The 16,374-nt window shown below is 40.6% G+C and overlaps 1 protein-coding gene across 8 annotated transcripts in view; it reads left to right on the top strand.

Annotated features, from left to right (window-relative positions):
* The window catches only part of TTLL6 (tubulin tyrosine ligase like 6), a 49,387-nt gene that overhangs the window by 26,878 nt on the left and 6,135 nt on the right, over positions 1–16,374 (top strand). For 7 of the 8 annotated variants that reach the window (XM_055576105.1, XM_055576107.1, XM_055576111.1 and 4 more), the window contains 3 exons: positions 912–1,193; positions 13,791–14,157; positions 14,645–14,913. In XM_055576105.1, coding sequence (XP_055432080.1) covers positions 912–1,193; positions 13,791–14,157; positions 14,645–14,913 — 918 coding nt within the window. The remainder of the gene's footprint in view (positions 1–911; positions 1,194–13,790; positions 14,158–14,644; positions 14,914–16,374) is intronic. The other variant, XM_055576112.1, reaches the window with a different exon arrangement.

Here is a 16,374-nt window from a genome sequence, read left to right as displayed (position 1 = left end):
CCAGCACACTTCCCCGGCTGGGGCCAGTTTTCCAGGGGGTGATGCTGAGAAGACCCCTACTGAGAGCTCAGAAACACTGAAGGAATGGGGGCTGCATGGAGGGCTGGGCCCCAGGAGGGGGGCCTGGAAGTCACAAGGAGCCCCGCGGCCTTCAGAGGATCCCTCCATCCAGTCAGAGAGGACTTGCGCTGTTCTGTCCTTCTCCCTCCAGTAGGAGTAAAAGCAGCTGGGAGGCTGAGGACCAGCCCCATGTGGGAGTGGGCTCTAGGACTACCCTACTCATGGTCCCCAACTCCAGTTTAGGTTGGAATGCCACATTCTTGCAGGCCAGGGGCACAACTGAGAGAGGAGGCTACAGGGAAGAACTTCTGGGGGCAGGGCCTCAGAACACTACATGATGGGCAGAACACAGCTGGTCCTTCCAGCCTGCTCTCTGCTCCAAGTATGGACTAGCCTCCAGGCTGGAGCCAGCTGTCCAGTTGTCCCGTGATCTCAGTCTCTGGAACCCCCTTCTTGGCCTAGCTCTCTCTTCTTGCTCAGTGGAAAGATTCAGTTGACTTTTCAGTCTCTCTCCTCCTTCTTAAAGACTTACCTGAAGTGACAGGATTAGAGGGGTTTTTTTGGAATAATTTTTTTAGGGTCATAGACCCTCTGAGAACCTGATAAAAGCTATGGAATCTCTTGCCATAAGTAACTGCAGTTTTAAGTGGTTCAAAGGCCCCGTGAAGCCATCCATGAGCCCTCTAGGGGTGTCCTTGAACCCTAGGTTAAGAGCGCTGGATTAGAGAGACTGATTCAGATTGCTTTCCTCTCCTCCTGATCTCCTTTGCACCTACCCTTGGGTGCAGATGATCTGGAAGTGGACAGAGCTCGGTTCCCATGGGCTCTATGTTTGGTTTCCTTCTTCCCAGTATCTCCAGCCATTGATATCGGTGTCCGGTACACCTGACTTGCTCTCGAGTGTCAGACACACAGAGAAAAATGAAGCAGATAGCAGCCTTGACCAGGAGGCCCCCAAAGAGGAGGCTGATCCAGCACTCTGTAAGCCTTCATCTTCAAGGCCTTACAGCTCTGTACCTGACCTGAGGAATTCAAGCCTTCTCAGCTGCTCCAGGCCAGAGCTCAGTAAACCCATCTCCAAAATGAAGGAAGCCAAGTCTACCTCTGCAGTGAACACCATCACCAGCACTGTGGTAAGTAGAGCAGTCTGCCTGCCCTGAGGACTGAGCTGGGGTCGGGTGGGGTAGTGGCAGGAGTCTTGCCTTCTGGTCCATTCTCTGCCCCTGACTTACTATGGCCCTTTGAGTAAGCTGCCTTCCCTTCTCAGGCCTCAATTTTGCCACTTGTGAAGTCCAAGTTGTGGAACAACACTCCTGCTAGGAGTCTAGACCTATGGTATAGGGCTTTTAGAAAGGATGCATGCCCTCTTTGGGGCAGGTTACCATCTGTTGTATTAGTTTCTGTAGGGCTGCTGTAACAAATTACCATAAACTTAGTGGCTTGAAACACAAATCTCTTCTCTCACAAATCTATTCTTCAGAACAGAAGCTAAAGATCTGAAAACAAGGTGTTGAAAACAAGGGTCATGCTCCCCTCTCTAGGGAGGATCCTTGCTTGCTTCTTGCTAGATTCTGGTGGTTGCTGTCCAATCTCTGCCTCTGTCATCACATGGACTTCTTCCTTGTGCTTCTCCTCTGTGTTGACTGGTATAAGGATACCAGTCATTGGATTTAGGGCTTACCCTTATCCACAATGAGCTTATTTTTAACTTGAGATCTGCAAAGATCCTATTTCCGAGTAAGGTCACATTCTGAGGTTGTGGGTATACATAAATTTTAGGGAGCTGTTGAACCCAGTATACCACCTCAACAACATTTCCATTTGAAACAATGGAGTTTCAAACTCCATTGATGTATGGACACCTTTTGATAGAAAGAAACCGCTTTCAGATTCCAATTGTAAGCAAAGTATTTTTATTAATGTATACAAGCATAAAATCAGATATAAAGCCTTTATACCTATAACACTTGAAGTGAAGTGAAAGTTGCTCAGTCATGTCCTACTCTTTGCCACCCCATGGACTATTCAGTCCATGGAATTCTCTAGGCCAGAATACTGGAGTGGGCAGCCATTTTCTTCTTCAGGGGATCTTCCCAACCCAGGGATCGAACCCACATCTCTCGAATTGCAGGTGGATTCTTTATCATCTGAGCCATCAGAGAAGCCCACCTATAGCTCTTGCTCCATGCTAAGTTGTTGCAGTCGTGTCCAAATCTTTGCGACCCCTTGGATTGTAGCCCACCAGGCTCCTCTATCCATGGGATTTCCCAGGCAAGAGTACTGGAGTGGGTTGCCATTTCCTCCTCCAGGGGATCTTCCTGACCTAGGGAAGACCCAGTATCTCCTGTGTCTGCTGCATTGGCAGGCAGGTTCTTTACCACTGAGCCACCAGGGAAACTTATAACTCTTACACAGCTACAAAACAAAAACAAAGCACTTCCTGGTGGTCCAGTGGTTGAGGATCTGCCTGCCAAAGCAGGGGACATAGGTTCAATCCCTGCTCCAAGAACATCCCACAGGCTTCAGGGCAGCTAAGCCCAGGCAGCACAGCTGTTGAGCTCATGCTCTAGAGCCTGTGAGCTGCAACTGCCAAAGCCCACGCACTCTAGGACCCATGCTTTGCAGCAAGAGAAGCCTACACACCACAAAGAAGAGAAGCACTCATTCCCTGGAACTAGAGAAAGCTTGTGCTCAGCACCAAAGACCCAGTCTGGCCAAAAACTGATTAATTAAAAAGCAAAACAAACAGCACCAATAAAATGGGCACAAAATATTAACTTCACATGACAGTTGATTTTCTATTTTTTGTAGAAACCAAGTTGCCACATAAATGTGGGACTGACAGTCCTAACACAGGTTCTTTTAGGTCAACCAAGAGCTATGTGGTGACTCGACTGGAAAATCTTCAGCATTGTTGGGCCTTCACTTGGTCCAAGTGCAGTACAGAGTAGTGCAGTGTTTTTCAAATTTCTAACCAGAGCCCATAATAGAAATTCATTTTATTTCATAGTCCATCAAATATACATACCTACAACTGGAGAAGAGTTTAAAACAGGGCTTAGCCATGCTGCATATAGTGAGTGACTCAGTCTTTTCTTTTAAAAATACCACTTACAACTCCCTAAATTAATTTCATGACCTAGTGGTAGGCTTACAACCCATAGTTTGATAAACACCTTTAAGAGAGTTTGCTTCAAAGCTTTATCCCCTTGGATTTCACAATGATTTCTTGGATATGACATGAAAAGTACAAGCAGCAAATGCACACACAGAGAAGTGGGACTACATCAGACTTAAATAATCAACAAAATAAAAAGACAACCTGTGGAATGGGAGAAAATCTTTTCAGATTATATATCTGATAGAGATTAATATCCAGAATATATAAAGAACTCTTACAACACACAACAACAACAAAACTAAACAACCTGATTAAAAAATGGGCAAAGGCTGGGACTTCCCTGGTGGTCCACTGGTTAGGACTCTATGCTTTCACTGCAGAGGGCACAGGTTCTGTCCCTGGTCAGGAATTAAGATCCTGCCAGCCATGTGATTCAACCAAAGGAAAGAAAAAAAGTGGGGTGGGGAAGGAAAGGTTTAAATAGACATTTCTCCGAAGTGAAATTAGCCAGCCACAAAAACAAGAAAACAAATACTGCATGCTTCCACCTATATGAGGTATCTCGAGTAGTCAGACTTTTAGAAACAAAAAGTAGAGTGGTGGTTGCCAGTGGCTGCTGGGTGGGGTGAAAAAGGGATGTTTAATGGGTACAGAATTTCAGTTTTGCAAATTAAAAAGATTCTAGAGCTCTGTTGCCCAACAATGTGCATATAGTTAACACTACTGTACTATACACTTAAAAATGGTTATGATGGTAAATTTTATGTTATATGAGGGTTTTTTTTTTTACTATAATAATAAAGAGTAAGGAATATACTTTGGGAATCTGGCTGCCTCTCTTGGGTTCTTGGGGTCTCATTTTATTATATACATGACTTCCATCTAGTCAGTCTAGTCTCCCTAAGCCTTAGTTTCCTCACCTAAAAAATGGAATTTTCATCATAGTACCTACCAATGGATTACTATGAGGATTAAATGAAAGGATCCACAAAAATGCTTCGAGTGGTATTCAACACACAGGAGTCAGTAAGCATTATCTATTATTTTAATGTTACTGCTACTTCTTAAGACCCACCCCCTTGCGTGTGTGTGTGTGTGTGTGTGTGTGTTTTGCATAAACCCAAGAATTAAAGCAGTACTTTAACCTAAGACTTAAAGCAGTACTACTTAACTCTCATGAAATTACAAAGTAAGGCAGCTAGCAAAAATTCATTTTTTTTTCTTTTTTTGGATTTCATGTTGATTTGAGCAAAATCATTGGCTCAGGATGTTGTACTATACTTGGTTCATTGAAAGCCTTTGCCTGTTTTGTTTATTTACTTGTCACTTTATCCCTACGCTCATCTCCATTCACCTAGCCACCATCTTTTGTTTATATGTTTCCTTGTAAAGAAGAGATTTTTTAAAATGCAAGCATTTAAAATTTGTTTAAATGTGACTGGGTTATTTATCTCATTCTATGTCCTATTTTTATTCTTATTGAGCTCTACTTTTTCTTTTCTAAGATTAATTTCACATGCATTAAAATGCTAAGTTTTAGCTGAACAGTTCTGACAAATAAATACACCCATGTGATCCATATCCCTGTCATGATATAGAACTTTCTGACACTTCCCAAAAGTTCCCTCTGGCCTTTCCCAGGCAATTAACCTTTGCTCCCTGCATCCTTCCCCAAGGCAGCCTCTATCCTGACTCTTTTTTTCATCTTAGTTTTGCCTATTTTAGAATTCTGTGCAAATGGAATAATATAGTATATATTATTTTGAGTGTGACTCCTTTAATTCAGTATTATATCTGTGAGATTGATTCATGTTGTTGGAGACATCAGTACTTTGTTCTTCTTTATTGCTAAACTGTGTTCCATTGTACAAAAACACTGCAGTGTGTTCATCACTCTCCTGTTGATGGACATGTGGGTTGTCCCTAGTTTTTATTCTTTTATTGCTATTGTGATTAAAGGTCTTATGAACGTTCCTGTATAAGTCTTTTTGCGGATGTAGTTTTCTTTTCTCTTGGATAGCTACTTACGAGAAGGATTGTTAGGTCAAAGGGTAGATCTATGTATAACTTTATAAGAACACCAAAGCCTTTAGTTAAGGTGATTATAATAGCTTTTGTACATTTCAGCCAACAATGGATGAAGGTACTGATTGCTCCATGTTTGTTACCATTTGGTGCTGTGTTTTAAACTTTAGCCACTCTAATGGCTACGTTGTGATTTCTTATTTCAGTTTTAATTTGATGATTAACCATGTCAAGCACTTCATCAAGTATGTTTCTTTCATGAATGTTTCTTTATGAGGAGTTTGTTCAAGTTTTTGCCTTTCTCCTCTTTAAGAAATGGGATTTAAAAAAAAAATATTTGTTTATTTGTTGCATTCGGTCTTAGCTGTGGCACAAGGGATCCTCATTGCAGCATGTGGGATCTTAGTTCCCTGACGAGGGATCAAACCCATGTGGTGGATTCTTAACCACTGGACCACCAGGGAAGTCCCAGATTTAAAAAAAAAAAAATTAACACCAAAAACATCTTGTATTGGGGGTGTAGCCAGTTAACAATGTTGTAATGGTTTCAGGTGAACAAGTGAAGGGACTCAGCCATCCATATACATGGTAGCCATTCTCCCCCCAAGCCCCCTCCCATCCAGGCTGGCACATAATGTTGAGCACAGTTCCATGTGCTAAACAACAGGTTTTTGTTGGCTATCCACTTTAAATATAGAAGTTTGTACATGACCTTCCCAAAGTCCTTAACTATCCCTTCCCCCTGGCAACCATGAGTTCGTTTTCTAAGTCTGTGAGTCTCTTTCTGTTTTGTAAGTAAGTTCATTTGTATCATTTCTTTTTTGATTCCACATATAAGGGATGTCATATGATAATTTCACCTCTTCTTCTTGTCTGACTTACTTCACTCAGTATGACACTCTCTAGGTCCATCCATGTTGCTGCAAATGGCCTTATTTCATTCTTTTTAATGGCTGGATAATATTCCATTGTATAAATATATATACACCACATCTTCTTTATCCATTCCTCTGTTGGTGGACATTTCGGCTGTTTCCATGTCTTGGCCGTTGTAAACACTGCAGTGCTCCAGTGAATGCTGGGGTGCCTGTATCTTTTCGGGCCATGTTTTTCTCTGGGCATATATACAAAGGAATGGGATTTTTTTATGTTTTGCTGTTGTGTTGTAGGAACTCTTTATATATTCTGGAAACCTACCTATTCTTTTTCTTAATAGTGTTTTTTGATTAGTGAAAAAGCAATTTCGATGAAACTTATGAATTTTTCTTTTATGGTTATTGCTTTCTGTGTCCTGTTTAAGAAGTTTTCATGCACTCCCGTGTCAGAGATATTTCCCTAGTTTTTTTCTGAAAGCTTTATGGCTTTAGCTTTGTGTATAGGTCCATGATCCAACTCAAATTAACTTTTGAGTGTGCTAGGTGATGGGCAGTAGGGTTTTATCCCCTTAGGCACACCTAGTTACAAGACTATTTACTGAAGGACTTTCCTTTCTCACTGAATTGCTTAGGTGCCTTATAAGTTCTATTAAGGTTTTATTTTGTTGTTGTTGTTGTTGATGCCATAGGATTTTTATCAAACAATTATGTCATCTTCAAATAAAGACAGTTTTACTTCTTTATTTTCAATCTTCATGCCTTTTATTTCTTTTTCTTGCCTTATTGCCTGTCTGGGATTTCTAGCACAATGTTGAATAGGAGAGGAGAGAGTAGACATCCCTGCCTTGTTTCCAATCTTAAAGGGGAAACATTCAGTCTTTTATCATTAAGTATGGCATTATTTGTAGTTTTTGACAATGTTCTTTACTAGCTTGAAGAAGTTCACTTCTATTCCTAGCTTGCTGAGAGTTGTTTTAAATCATGAATGGATATTGAATTTTGTCAAGTGCTTTTTTGGTACCAATTGATAGAAGTTTTTCTACTTACATTGTGAATATGGTATATAACGTTGATTAATTTTTTATCTTGAGCCAATCTTTTATTCCTGGAATATAAGACCCTCTTGCCATGTTGTATTGTTCTTTTTACAGATTGCTGCATTCAATTTGCTAATGTTTTGTTGAGGATTTTTGTCTGTGTTCATCAGAGATGTTGGTCTATAGTTTGTTTCTTTTTGTCTGTTAGCTCCATAAAATAAATTGGGAAGTGTTTTCTCCTCTTCTGTTTTCTGGAAGAGATTGTGTAGAATTGTCATTATTTCTTATTTAAGTATTCAGTTAGAGTTCTCCAGTGAAATGATCTCAAGCAGGTGATTTCTTTTTTGTAATATTTTAAACTATAATTAAATTTCTTTAATAGTTATGTATTCCATTTTGAGTGAGTTTTGGTGGTTTGTGGTTTTTAAGATATTGGTCCATTTTATCTAAGTTATTGGATTTATATGTGAAGAGTTGTTTATAGTAGTTTCCTATTATCCTTTTAATGTCTGCAGAGTTTGTAGTGATACATTCTTTCATTCCTGATAGTGGTAATTTGTTTATTCTTTCACTTTTTTTCCCCTTGGTAAGTGTCACTAAGAGTTTATCAATGTATTCTTTTCAAAGAGCTGAGTTTTGTTTCCATGGATTTTTTAATTTTCTATTATTTTCCAATTATTTTCTATTATTATTTCCCATTTCCTATTATTTTCTGATTTTTTAATTTCATTGATTTTTGTCACTAATACTTAGGTTCTGTTTGCTTTGGATTATTTTTGCTTTTTTAATTTCTTAAGGGGGACATTTAGAATGTTGAATAAGACCTTCTTTCCTAATATACACATTTCATGCTATAAATTTCTTTCTAAGAACAACTTTAACTAGATACCATGAATTTTAATCTATTTTCATTTTCATTTAGTCCAAAATGTTTTCTAATTTCACTTGAGATTGTCTTTATGACCCTTGGGTTATTTAGAAATGTGGATTTTTTTTTAATTTTTAAAATTTTATTTATTTTTGTGTTTTTTATTGAACTATATTTGCTGTATAATATTATATAAATTATAGATATACAATATAATGATTCATAATTTTTAAAGGTTACACTCCATTTATTGTTATTATAAAACATTGTCTCAATTCCCCATTTGTACAATATATCCTTGTAGTTTATTTTGTACCTAATAGTTTGTACCTCTGACTCCCCTATCCCTATATTACCCCTCCCCACTTCCCTCTCCCCACTAGTAACCACTGGTTTATTCTCTATATGTGAGTCTGCTTCTTTATTCTTATATTTGCTAGTTTGTTGTATTTTTTAGATTCTACATGTAAGTGATATCATACAGTATTTGTCTTTCTCTGTCTGACTTATTTCATTTAGCATAATGTCCTCCAAGTCCATCCATGTTGCTGCAAATGGCAAAATTTGGTCCTTTTTATGGCTAAGTAACATTCTTTTGTGTGTGTGTGTCTCTGTGTGTGTGTGTGTGTGTGTGTGTGTGGTTATACCACATCTTTATCTATTTTTCTGTTGCTGGACACTTAAGTTGCTTTCATATCTTGGCAATTTAGAAATGTGTTAACTTTCAGTTGTTTTGGGGGTTTTCCTGTTATTGATTTCTAATTTAATTCCATATCATCAGAGAACACACTTTATGTGATTTCAGTTCTTTAAAATTTGTTAAAGTTTATGTTATGATCCAGAACATGGTTTCTTTTGGAGAATGTTTCATGTGCACTTCAAAAAAGTATCTGTTTTGCTGCTATTGGGCAGGGAGTCAATTAGATTTATTTGGTTGCTGATGTTGTTCATTTCTTCTATATTCTTACTAAATTTCTGTATACTAGTTCTGTTAATCACTGAATTCTATTCATTACTGAAATCCACCTCAGGACTTTCATCATGGATATGGGGGCAAAGAGAGTAGAGAAAAGAAAAGAAGAGACACAACTAAAAGGTTCTGTTAGAGCTTTCTCTGTCTAAGGAATTACTTAGCTGGCTAAGGAATGTTACTTAGCCATAAATAGGACAAAATTTTGCCATTTGCAGCAACATGGATGGACTTGGACATTATGCTAAGTCAGAGAAAGACAAATACTGTATGATATCACTTATATGTAGAATCTAAAAAAATACAACAAAATACTGAATATTCCCCAGTACCCACTTTTGAATTTTGAGTTGCTTTGAGTTCAAGTCAGGGCATACTGAAGGAAAAAACAGTAAACTTCTCTGGTGGCTCAGATGGTAAAGAATCCACATGCAATGTGGGAGACCTGGGTTTGATCTCTGGGTTGGGAAAATCCCATGAAAGAGGGCATGGGCATGGCCACCCACTGCAGTATTCTTGCCTGGAGAATCCCCATGAACAGAGGAGCCTGGTAGGCTACAGTCCATGAGGTCTCAAAGAGTCGAACACGACAGAGCGACTAAGCACAGCACTGCTGACTTGCTGGTGCTTTGAATTCTCATCTTCCTCAAATCTTCCTCAATCTGCTTGCTACTATTTACTTTTCAGAATTGTCAGATAACTATTCTATGCATGCATTCTGTGCAGGTTTTATAGGAATAGCCTATGGGAGAGATAGATGCAATATGCTTAATTCATCTTAGCTAGAATCAGAACCAAACTACTGTCCCTTCTGGTTGTTTTAAATTTTCTTATCTCTTCGATGTCTGCATGATGCATCAAGATATCTCCTTTTTCATGGATGATAAAAGCATTTATATTTCCTCTTTATTTATTTTGATCTTAGTATGAGATTATCCATTTTATTAAAGAACCAATTTTAGGCTTTGTTAATTTTCTCTACAGTTTGTTTTCTATTTATTTTCTATTGCTATTGCTTTTCCAGAGAAGGCAATGGCACCCCACTCCAGTACTCTTGCCTGGAAAATCCCATGGGCGGAGGAGCCTGGTGGGCTTCAGTCCATGGGGTTGCTAAGAGTCGGACATAACTGAGCGACTTCACTTTCACTTTTCACTTGCGTGCACTGGAGAAGGAAATGGCAACCCACTCCAGTGTTCTTGCCTGGAGAATCCCAGGGAAGGGGAAGCCTGGTGGACTGCTGTCTATGGGGTCGCACAGAGTCGGACACGACTGACGTGACTTAGCAGATTGCTTTTCTAGTGTTGTTGTTTGTTGTTTCATTGCTAAGTCGTGTCTGACTCTTTTGTGACTCCATAGACTGTAACTCACCAGGCACCTCTGTCCATGGGGTTTCCCAGGCAAAAAATTGGAGTGGGTTGCCATTTCCTTCTCCTGGGGATCTTCTGACCCAGGGATTAAACCTGCATCTCCTACCTGACAGGAGGATTCTTTACCACTGAGCCACCTGGGAAGACCAGTGTTTTCTTTATTATTTCCTTTTTTTCCCAATGCTATCTTTATTATTTCCCTTTTTTCTCTTAGCTTTTAGTTTAATTCTATCACCATTTTCTAGTTTCTTAAAGTGGAAAGTTAGATTATTTACTGTAAGCCTTTCTTCCTATCTAATATAAGTGTTTAGCACTATAAATTTCCCTATAAATACCAGATTATCTTCATAACATAAATTTTGATATGTTGCATTTTTATCATTGTTTGAAATATTTTTCTGATTTCCTTGTGATTTCATTTTTGTTCCATGGGTGATCTAGAAGTATATTGTTTAATTTTCTAATATTTAAGAGTTTTCTAGTACTCTTGCCTGGAAAATCCCATGGGCGGAGGAGCCTGGTGGGCTTCAGTCCATGGGGTTGCTAAGAGTCGGACATAACTGGGCGACTTCACTTTCACTTTTCACTTTCATGCATTGGAGAAGGAAATGGCAACCCACTCCAGTGTTCTTGCCTGGAGAATCCCAGGGAAGGGGAAGCCTGGTGGACTGCTGTCTATGGGGTCGCACAGAGTCGGACACAACTGAAGCGACTTAGCAGCAGCAGCAGATATCTTATTGCTATTCAGTCAGTTCAGTCACTTAGTTATGTCCAACTCTTTGTAACCCCATGGACTGCAGCATGCCAGGCTTCCCTGTCCATCACCTACTCCCTGAGTTTGCTCAAACTCATGTCCATTGAGTCGGTGATGCCATCCTTACCATCTTATCCTCTGTTGTCCCCTTCTCCCACTCCTGCCTTCAGTCTTTCCCAGCATCAGCGTCTTTGCATCAGTTCTTTGCATCAGGTGGCCAAAGTATTGGAGTTTCAGCTTCAGCATCAGTCCTTCCAATGAATATTCATTGACTGGTTTGACCTCCTTGTAGTCCAAGGAACTCTCAAGAGTCTTGTCCAACACCACAGTTCAAAAGCATCAATTCTTCAGTGCTCAGCTTTCTTTATAGTCCAACTCTCACATCCATGCATGACTACTGGAAAAATCATAGCTTTAACTAGATGGACCTTTGTTGACAAAGTAATGTCTCTGCTTTTTAATACACTGTCTAGGTTGGTCATAGCTTTTCTTCCAAGGGGCAGGCATCTTTTAATTTCATGGCTGCAGTCACCATCCGCAGTGATTTTGGAGCCTAAGAAAATAAAGTCTGTTACTTTCCATTGTTTCCCCATCTATTTGCCATGAAGTGATGGGACCGGATGCCATGATCTTAGTTTTTTGAACGCGGAGTTTTTTTAATTTATTTTTTATTTAAGGATAATTGCTTTATGAATGTTGTTTTAAGCCAACTTTTTCATTCTTCTCTTTCACTTTCATCCGGAGGCTCTTTAGTTCTTCTCTTTCTGCCATAAGGGTGGTATAATCTGCATATCTGAGGTTATTGATATTTCTCCTGGAAATCTTGATTCCAGATTGTGCTTCATCCAGTCCGTCATTTCTCATGATGTACTCTGCATGTAAGTTAAATAAGCACAGTGACAATATACAGCCTTCATGTACTCCTTTCCCAATTTGGAACCAGTCCATTGTTCCATGTCCGATTCTAACTGTTGCTTCTTGACTTGCATACAGATTTCTGAGGAGGCAGGTCAGGTCGTCTGGTATTCTTGTCTCTCCACACAGTCAAAGGCTTTGGCATAGTCAATAAAGCAGAAGTAGATGTTTTTCTGGAATTCTCTTGCTTTTTCTATGATCCAACAGATGTTGGCAATTTGATTTCTGGTTCTTCTACCTTTTCTAAATCCAGCTTGAACATCTGGAAGTTCACGGTTCACATACTATTAAAGCCTGGCTTGGAGAATTTTGAACATAACTTTGCTAGCATGTGAGATGTGTGCAAATAACATTCTTTGGCACTGCCTTTCTTTGGGATTGGAATGAAAACCAACCTTTTCCAGTCCTGTGGCTTATTGCTATTAATTTCTGATTTGATTCCTTTGTGGTTTGTACAATGCTTTGATAAAATTTCAGTGTCTTAAAATTTATCGTCTTATTTTACAGCCCAGCAATACCTTGAATATTCCATGGGCACTTGAAAAGAATGTGTATTCTGCAGTTGCTGAGTATAGTGTTATATATATCAATTCAATCACCCTGGTTGATAGGGTCACTCAGATTTTCCATATCCAGACTAATTTGATTTCTGCTTTTTATATCAATTGCTTAGAGATGGATTTTAAAATCTCAACCCCAATTATGGACTTATTTCTAAATATTTATTTATACCTCATATAAAGAGAATCATACAATAATTGTACTTTGTGTCTGGTTTATTTCACTTTGGAGCTTCTTTGGTGGCTCAGACAGTAAAGAATCTGCCTGCAGTGCAGAATATCCAGGTTTGAAGCCTGGGTCAGGAAGATCCCCTGGAGAAGGGAATGGCAACCCACTCAAGTACTCTTGCCTGGAGAATCCCATGGAAAGAGGAACCTGGTGGACTATTGTCCATGGGGTCGCAAAGAGTCAGATATGACTGAGTGACTAACACTTTAACTTAATTTCACTTAGCATAATCTGTTCAGAGTTCATTTATGTTGTAGCATATATCAGAATGTACTTCCTTTTGAGGATGGTAATAATATTCCACTGTGCCTATACCACATTTTGTTTATCCATTCATTTGTTGGTGGACATTTGGGCTGTATCCACCTTTTGCCTATTGTGAATAATGTTGCTGGGAACATTGGTGTACATACTTTTTTAAAAGGAGCGATCTTATAACTTATTTAGCATCTATAGCTAAGAGCTGAATTGCTGGGTCAACAAGGTATTTGTAATCTTATTTATTTATTTTTGACTGCACTGTGTCTTTGTTGCTGCATGCAGGTTTTCTGTAGTGGTGAGCAAGGGCTGCTCTTCATTGCAGTGTATGGGTTGTGATCTTATCTTACTTATCTTTCTAGATGGTTCACCAGAGTGTCTGGACCAACCTACATTCTCATCAGCAGTGCATGAGCGTCCCTGTAGCTCCCTTGCATTCCACCAACACTGATATCCAGCTTTCTATTTTTTGCCAGTTTAATAGTTGTGAAATAATACCTACTTCTCTGATTACTAGTCTCCAGTGTTTAAAGTCTCTCACATTTAAAGACCTCCAGAGGAAGCTCTGTGGACATTCCCCACCATCTTCCACCTTAGCGTTTAACCAATTCATGGTTAGAAACTGTTCTAACCAAAATCTTCCTTATTGCTCATGAATGCAGCTCTTCATCTGTTTGTTTTAATTAAAAAGGGCATAGGAAGGAGCCCTTTGCTTTTCATAATCTCATTTTGGGCCATTTTCTCTTCCAGCCTCTAACTTCAGTAGAAGCCTTCCCAGAATCCACCACCCAGGTCTCAGACACCCCTGAATGTCTGCTGAATGTGACTATGACAGCCAGCTCTGAGTGCAGCAGCCCAAAGATGGACAGGGTGGCCTCTGAATGCAAGCCACAGCAGGTGCCTTGGTACCTCATCCCAGAAAAAGTATCAAACGGTTTTCTGCCTACAAAATCCCAGAGCTTCTCGTGGAGTCCGAACCCAAGCTGGACTTTGCTAAAGAATGGCCTGAAGAAGCAGCATCCCATGTCAGAGCTGTTCACCAAGGTTCAACTGAGAGAGAAGCTGTCTTTGTTCCCAGCTCACTACAACCCAAAGCTGGTGCTGAGTGACCAGTCACGTGAGTGTCAGTGTGTTTGAAGATGTGCCAAGAGCATAGGGGATGAAGAAACCAACAGGACCAGCCTAATCTTGGGGAGTGCCCCATCTGAGGGGGGCCAAAACCCCTGCCTTCAGGGAGATCCCAGTCTGATAGTGGAGACATAGTCTTTGTACTTAGGGAGTCTCTAGCCTTAATGGGAAAGCAAAAAAAAAAAAAAAAAGTGATAAAAATAGAATGCTATGTCTAAGTACCCTTTTCAATCTTTTTTGGTTCTTATTCAAATGAAGCCCATTCAGCTGAGCCTGTACAAGTTTGGGGTGTTAAGTCTGGAAAAAAAAAAAAAGGGGAAGAGAAACTATTTGGAAGAAAGGCGCAGTGGCTGATTCTAATTAAGGAGCTTCAGCCAGTTTTAAGCAGGAGACTCTAGTGGGAGGTGGCCTTTGCCAGGAATTTGTGCTGAGTCCAGCAGCACAGATTGATGATGCCAATGACTTTGCCTTTCCAGAAAACCCCTCCCTGCTCCGGGAGTCCTACTTTCGCAGCCGAAGCTCTGGTGAGAAGAGGCAGCTGGATGTGCCCTCCTTCCTCTTCTTACAGAATTCTCACAGCCATGATGTTTCCCTGAAAGACCTGCTGGTAGTTGCCACTCCAGCCCGACTGGACCCAAGGCCTGGCAGAAGCCATACAGGTGCTTTGAAAGACCTGTGTATGCAGGATCAGGAAGCATACAGTCACTACCTGATCTCTGGCCAAAGAGGATGTGAGAGGAACTAGGTAGGCCCACTTATATTCCCTTCATGTGTCTACAGCATTGGCAGGCACTCTTACATATATTTCTGGAATGTTGGGTAGGTAGGTGGGCAGATAGATTCATAAAGACACGCAGGTAAGTAGACAGTTAAGACTCACCTCAGGGCTTCCCTGCTGGCTCAGTGGTAAAGAATCCGCCTATCAATGCAGGAGACATGGGTTCAGTCCCTGGTCCGGGAAGACCCATGTGCTGCGGGGCAATGAAGCCTGTCCACCACAGCTGCTGAGCCTGTGCTCTGGAGCTTGGGAGCCACAGCTACTGAAGCCCCGCCTACAGCCTGTATTCTGCAAGAAGAGAACCCACCATGATGAGAAGCCTGCACACCGAAATGAAGAGTAGCCGCTGCCTCTCACAACTAAAGAAAGCCTGCACACAGCAACGGAAACCTAGCACAGTCCAAAATAAATAATATGTTTTAAAAAAAGACTCACCACAGTCAAAATGTGACCCCCTTGCAAAGTATCGATGTGTTTCTACTATGACTGATCTGGCCCCGCTGTTTTAAGTACACTTTGCCTTGTTTTCCACTTCTGGCTGAAATTGAGACAGTCCCTAATGCCGGCCCTGGAAGTAGAACCATGTTAACCATGAAAAGGTTGATCTCCATATCTTTTGTCCTCTGCCAGCCTAGCCTACTTAGGTCCAGGGCACTTGACCTGAGAGCTGACCCTGTAAGGCGTGTACTAAGGGGACAGAACAACAGGACACTGGCGCCTGAGATCTGGAAACAAAGATCCTTAAGCTTTTACTTATTTACTTATTTATGGCTATACTGAGTTTTCATTCCTGTGCACAGGCTTTCTCTAGTTGCACTGAGCTGGGGCTACTTTTCTTCACAGTGTGAAGGCTTCTCATTGTGGTGGCTTCTCTTGTGGAGCACCAGCTCTAGGCCCAGGGACTCCAGTAGTTGCCGCACATGGACTCTAGAGCACAGGCTAAGTAGTTGTGGTACGGCGCACGTACACTTGGAATCTTGTCCTGGACCAGGGATTGAACCTGTGTCCCCTCTATTGGCAGGCAGATGCTTAACTACTGGACAACCAGGAAAGTTCAAAGACCCTTAAGCTTTAATTCCACTGTGTAAAAGCACCAAAGAGATGGCAAGGGAGCCCTCTGTCAGAGCATTAGTGCTTCTGAAGGAAGGTGATATGTAAAAATTTAGAGCTCTACAAGATAGCATTGCCTATGGTGGAGGGTTAGAACTGGACATGAAACAACAGACTGGTTCCAAAAGGGAAAGGAGTACGTCAAGGCTGTATATTGTCACGACTGCTTATTTAACTTATATACAGAGTACATCTTGAGAAACGCTGGGCTGGATGAAGCACAAGCTGGAACCAAATTTGCCAGGAGAAATATTAATAACTTCAGATACGCAGATGACACCACTCTTACGGCAGAAAGAGAAGAACAACTAAAGAGTC

The sequence above is a fragment of the Bubalus kerabau genome, chromosome 4 (assembly GCF_029407905.1).
Source record: "Bubalus kerabau isolate K-KA32 ecotype Philippines breed swamp buffalo chromosome 4, PCC_UOA_SB_1v2, whole genome shotgun sequence".
NCBI classification, from domain to species: Eukaryota; Metazoa; Chordata; class Mammalia; order Artiodactyla; family Bovidae; genus Bubalus; species Bubalus kerabau.
This window is presented reverse-complemented; position numbering and strand designations above follow the sequence as displayed.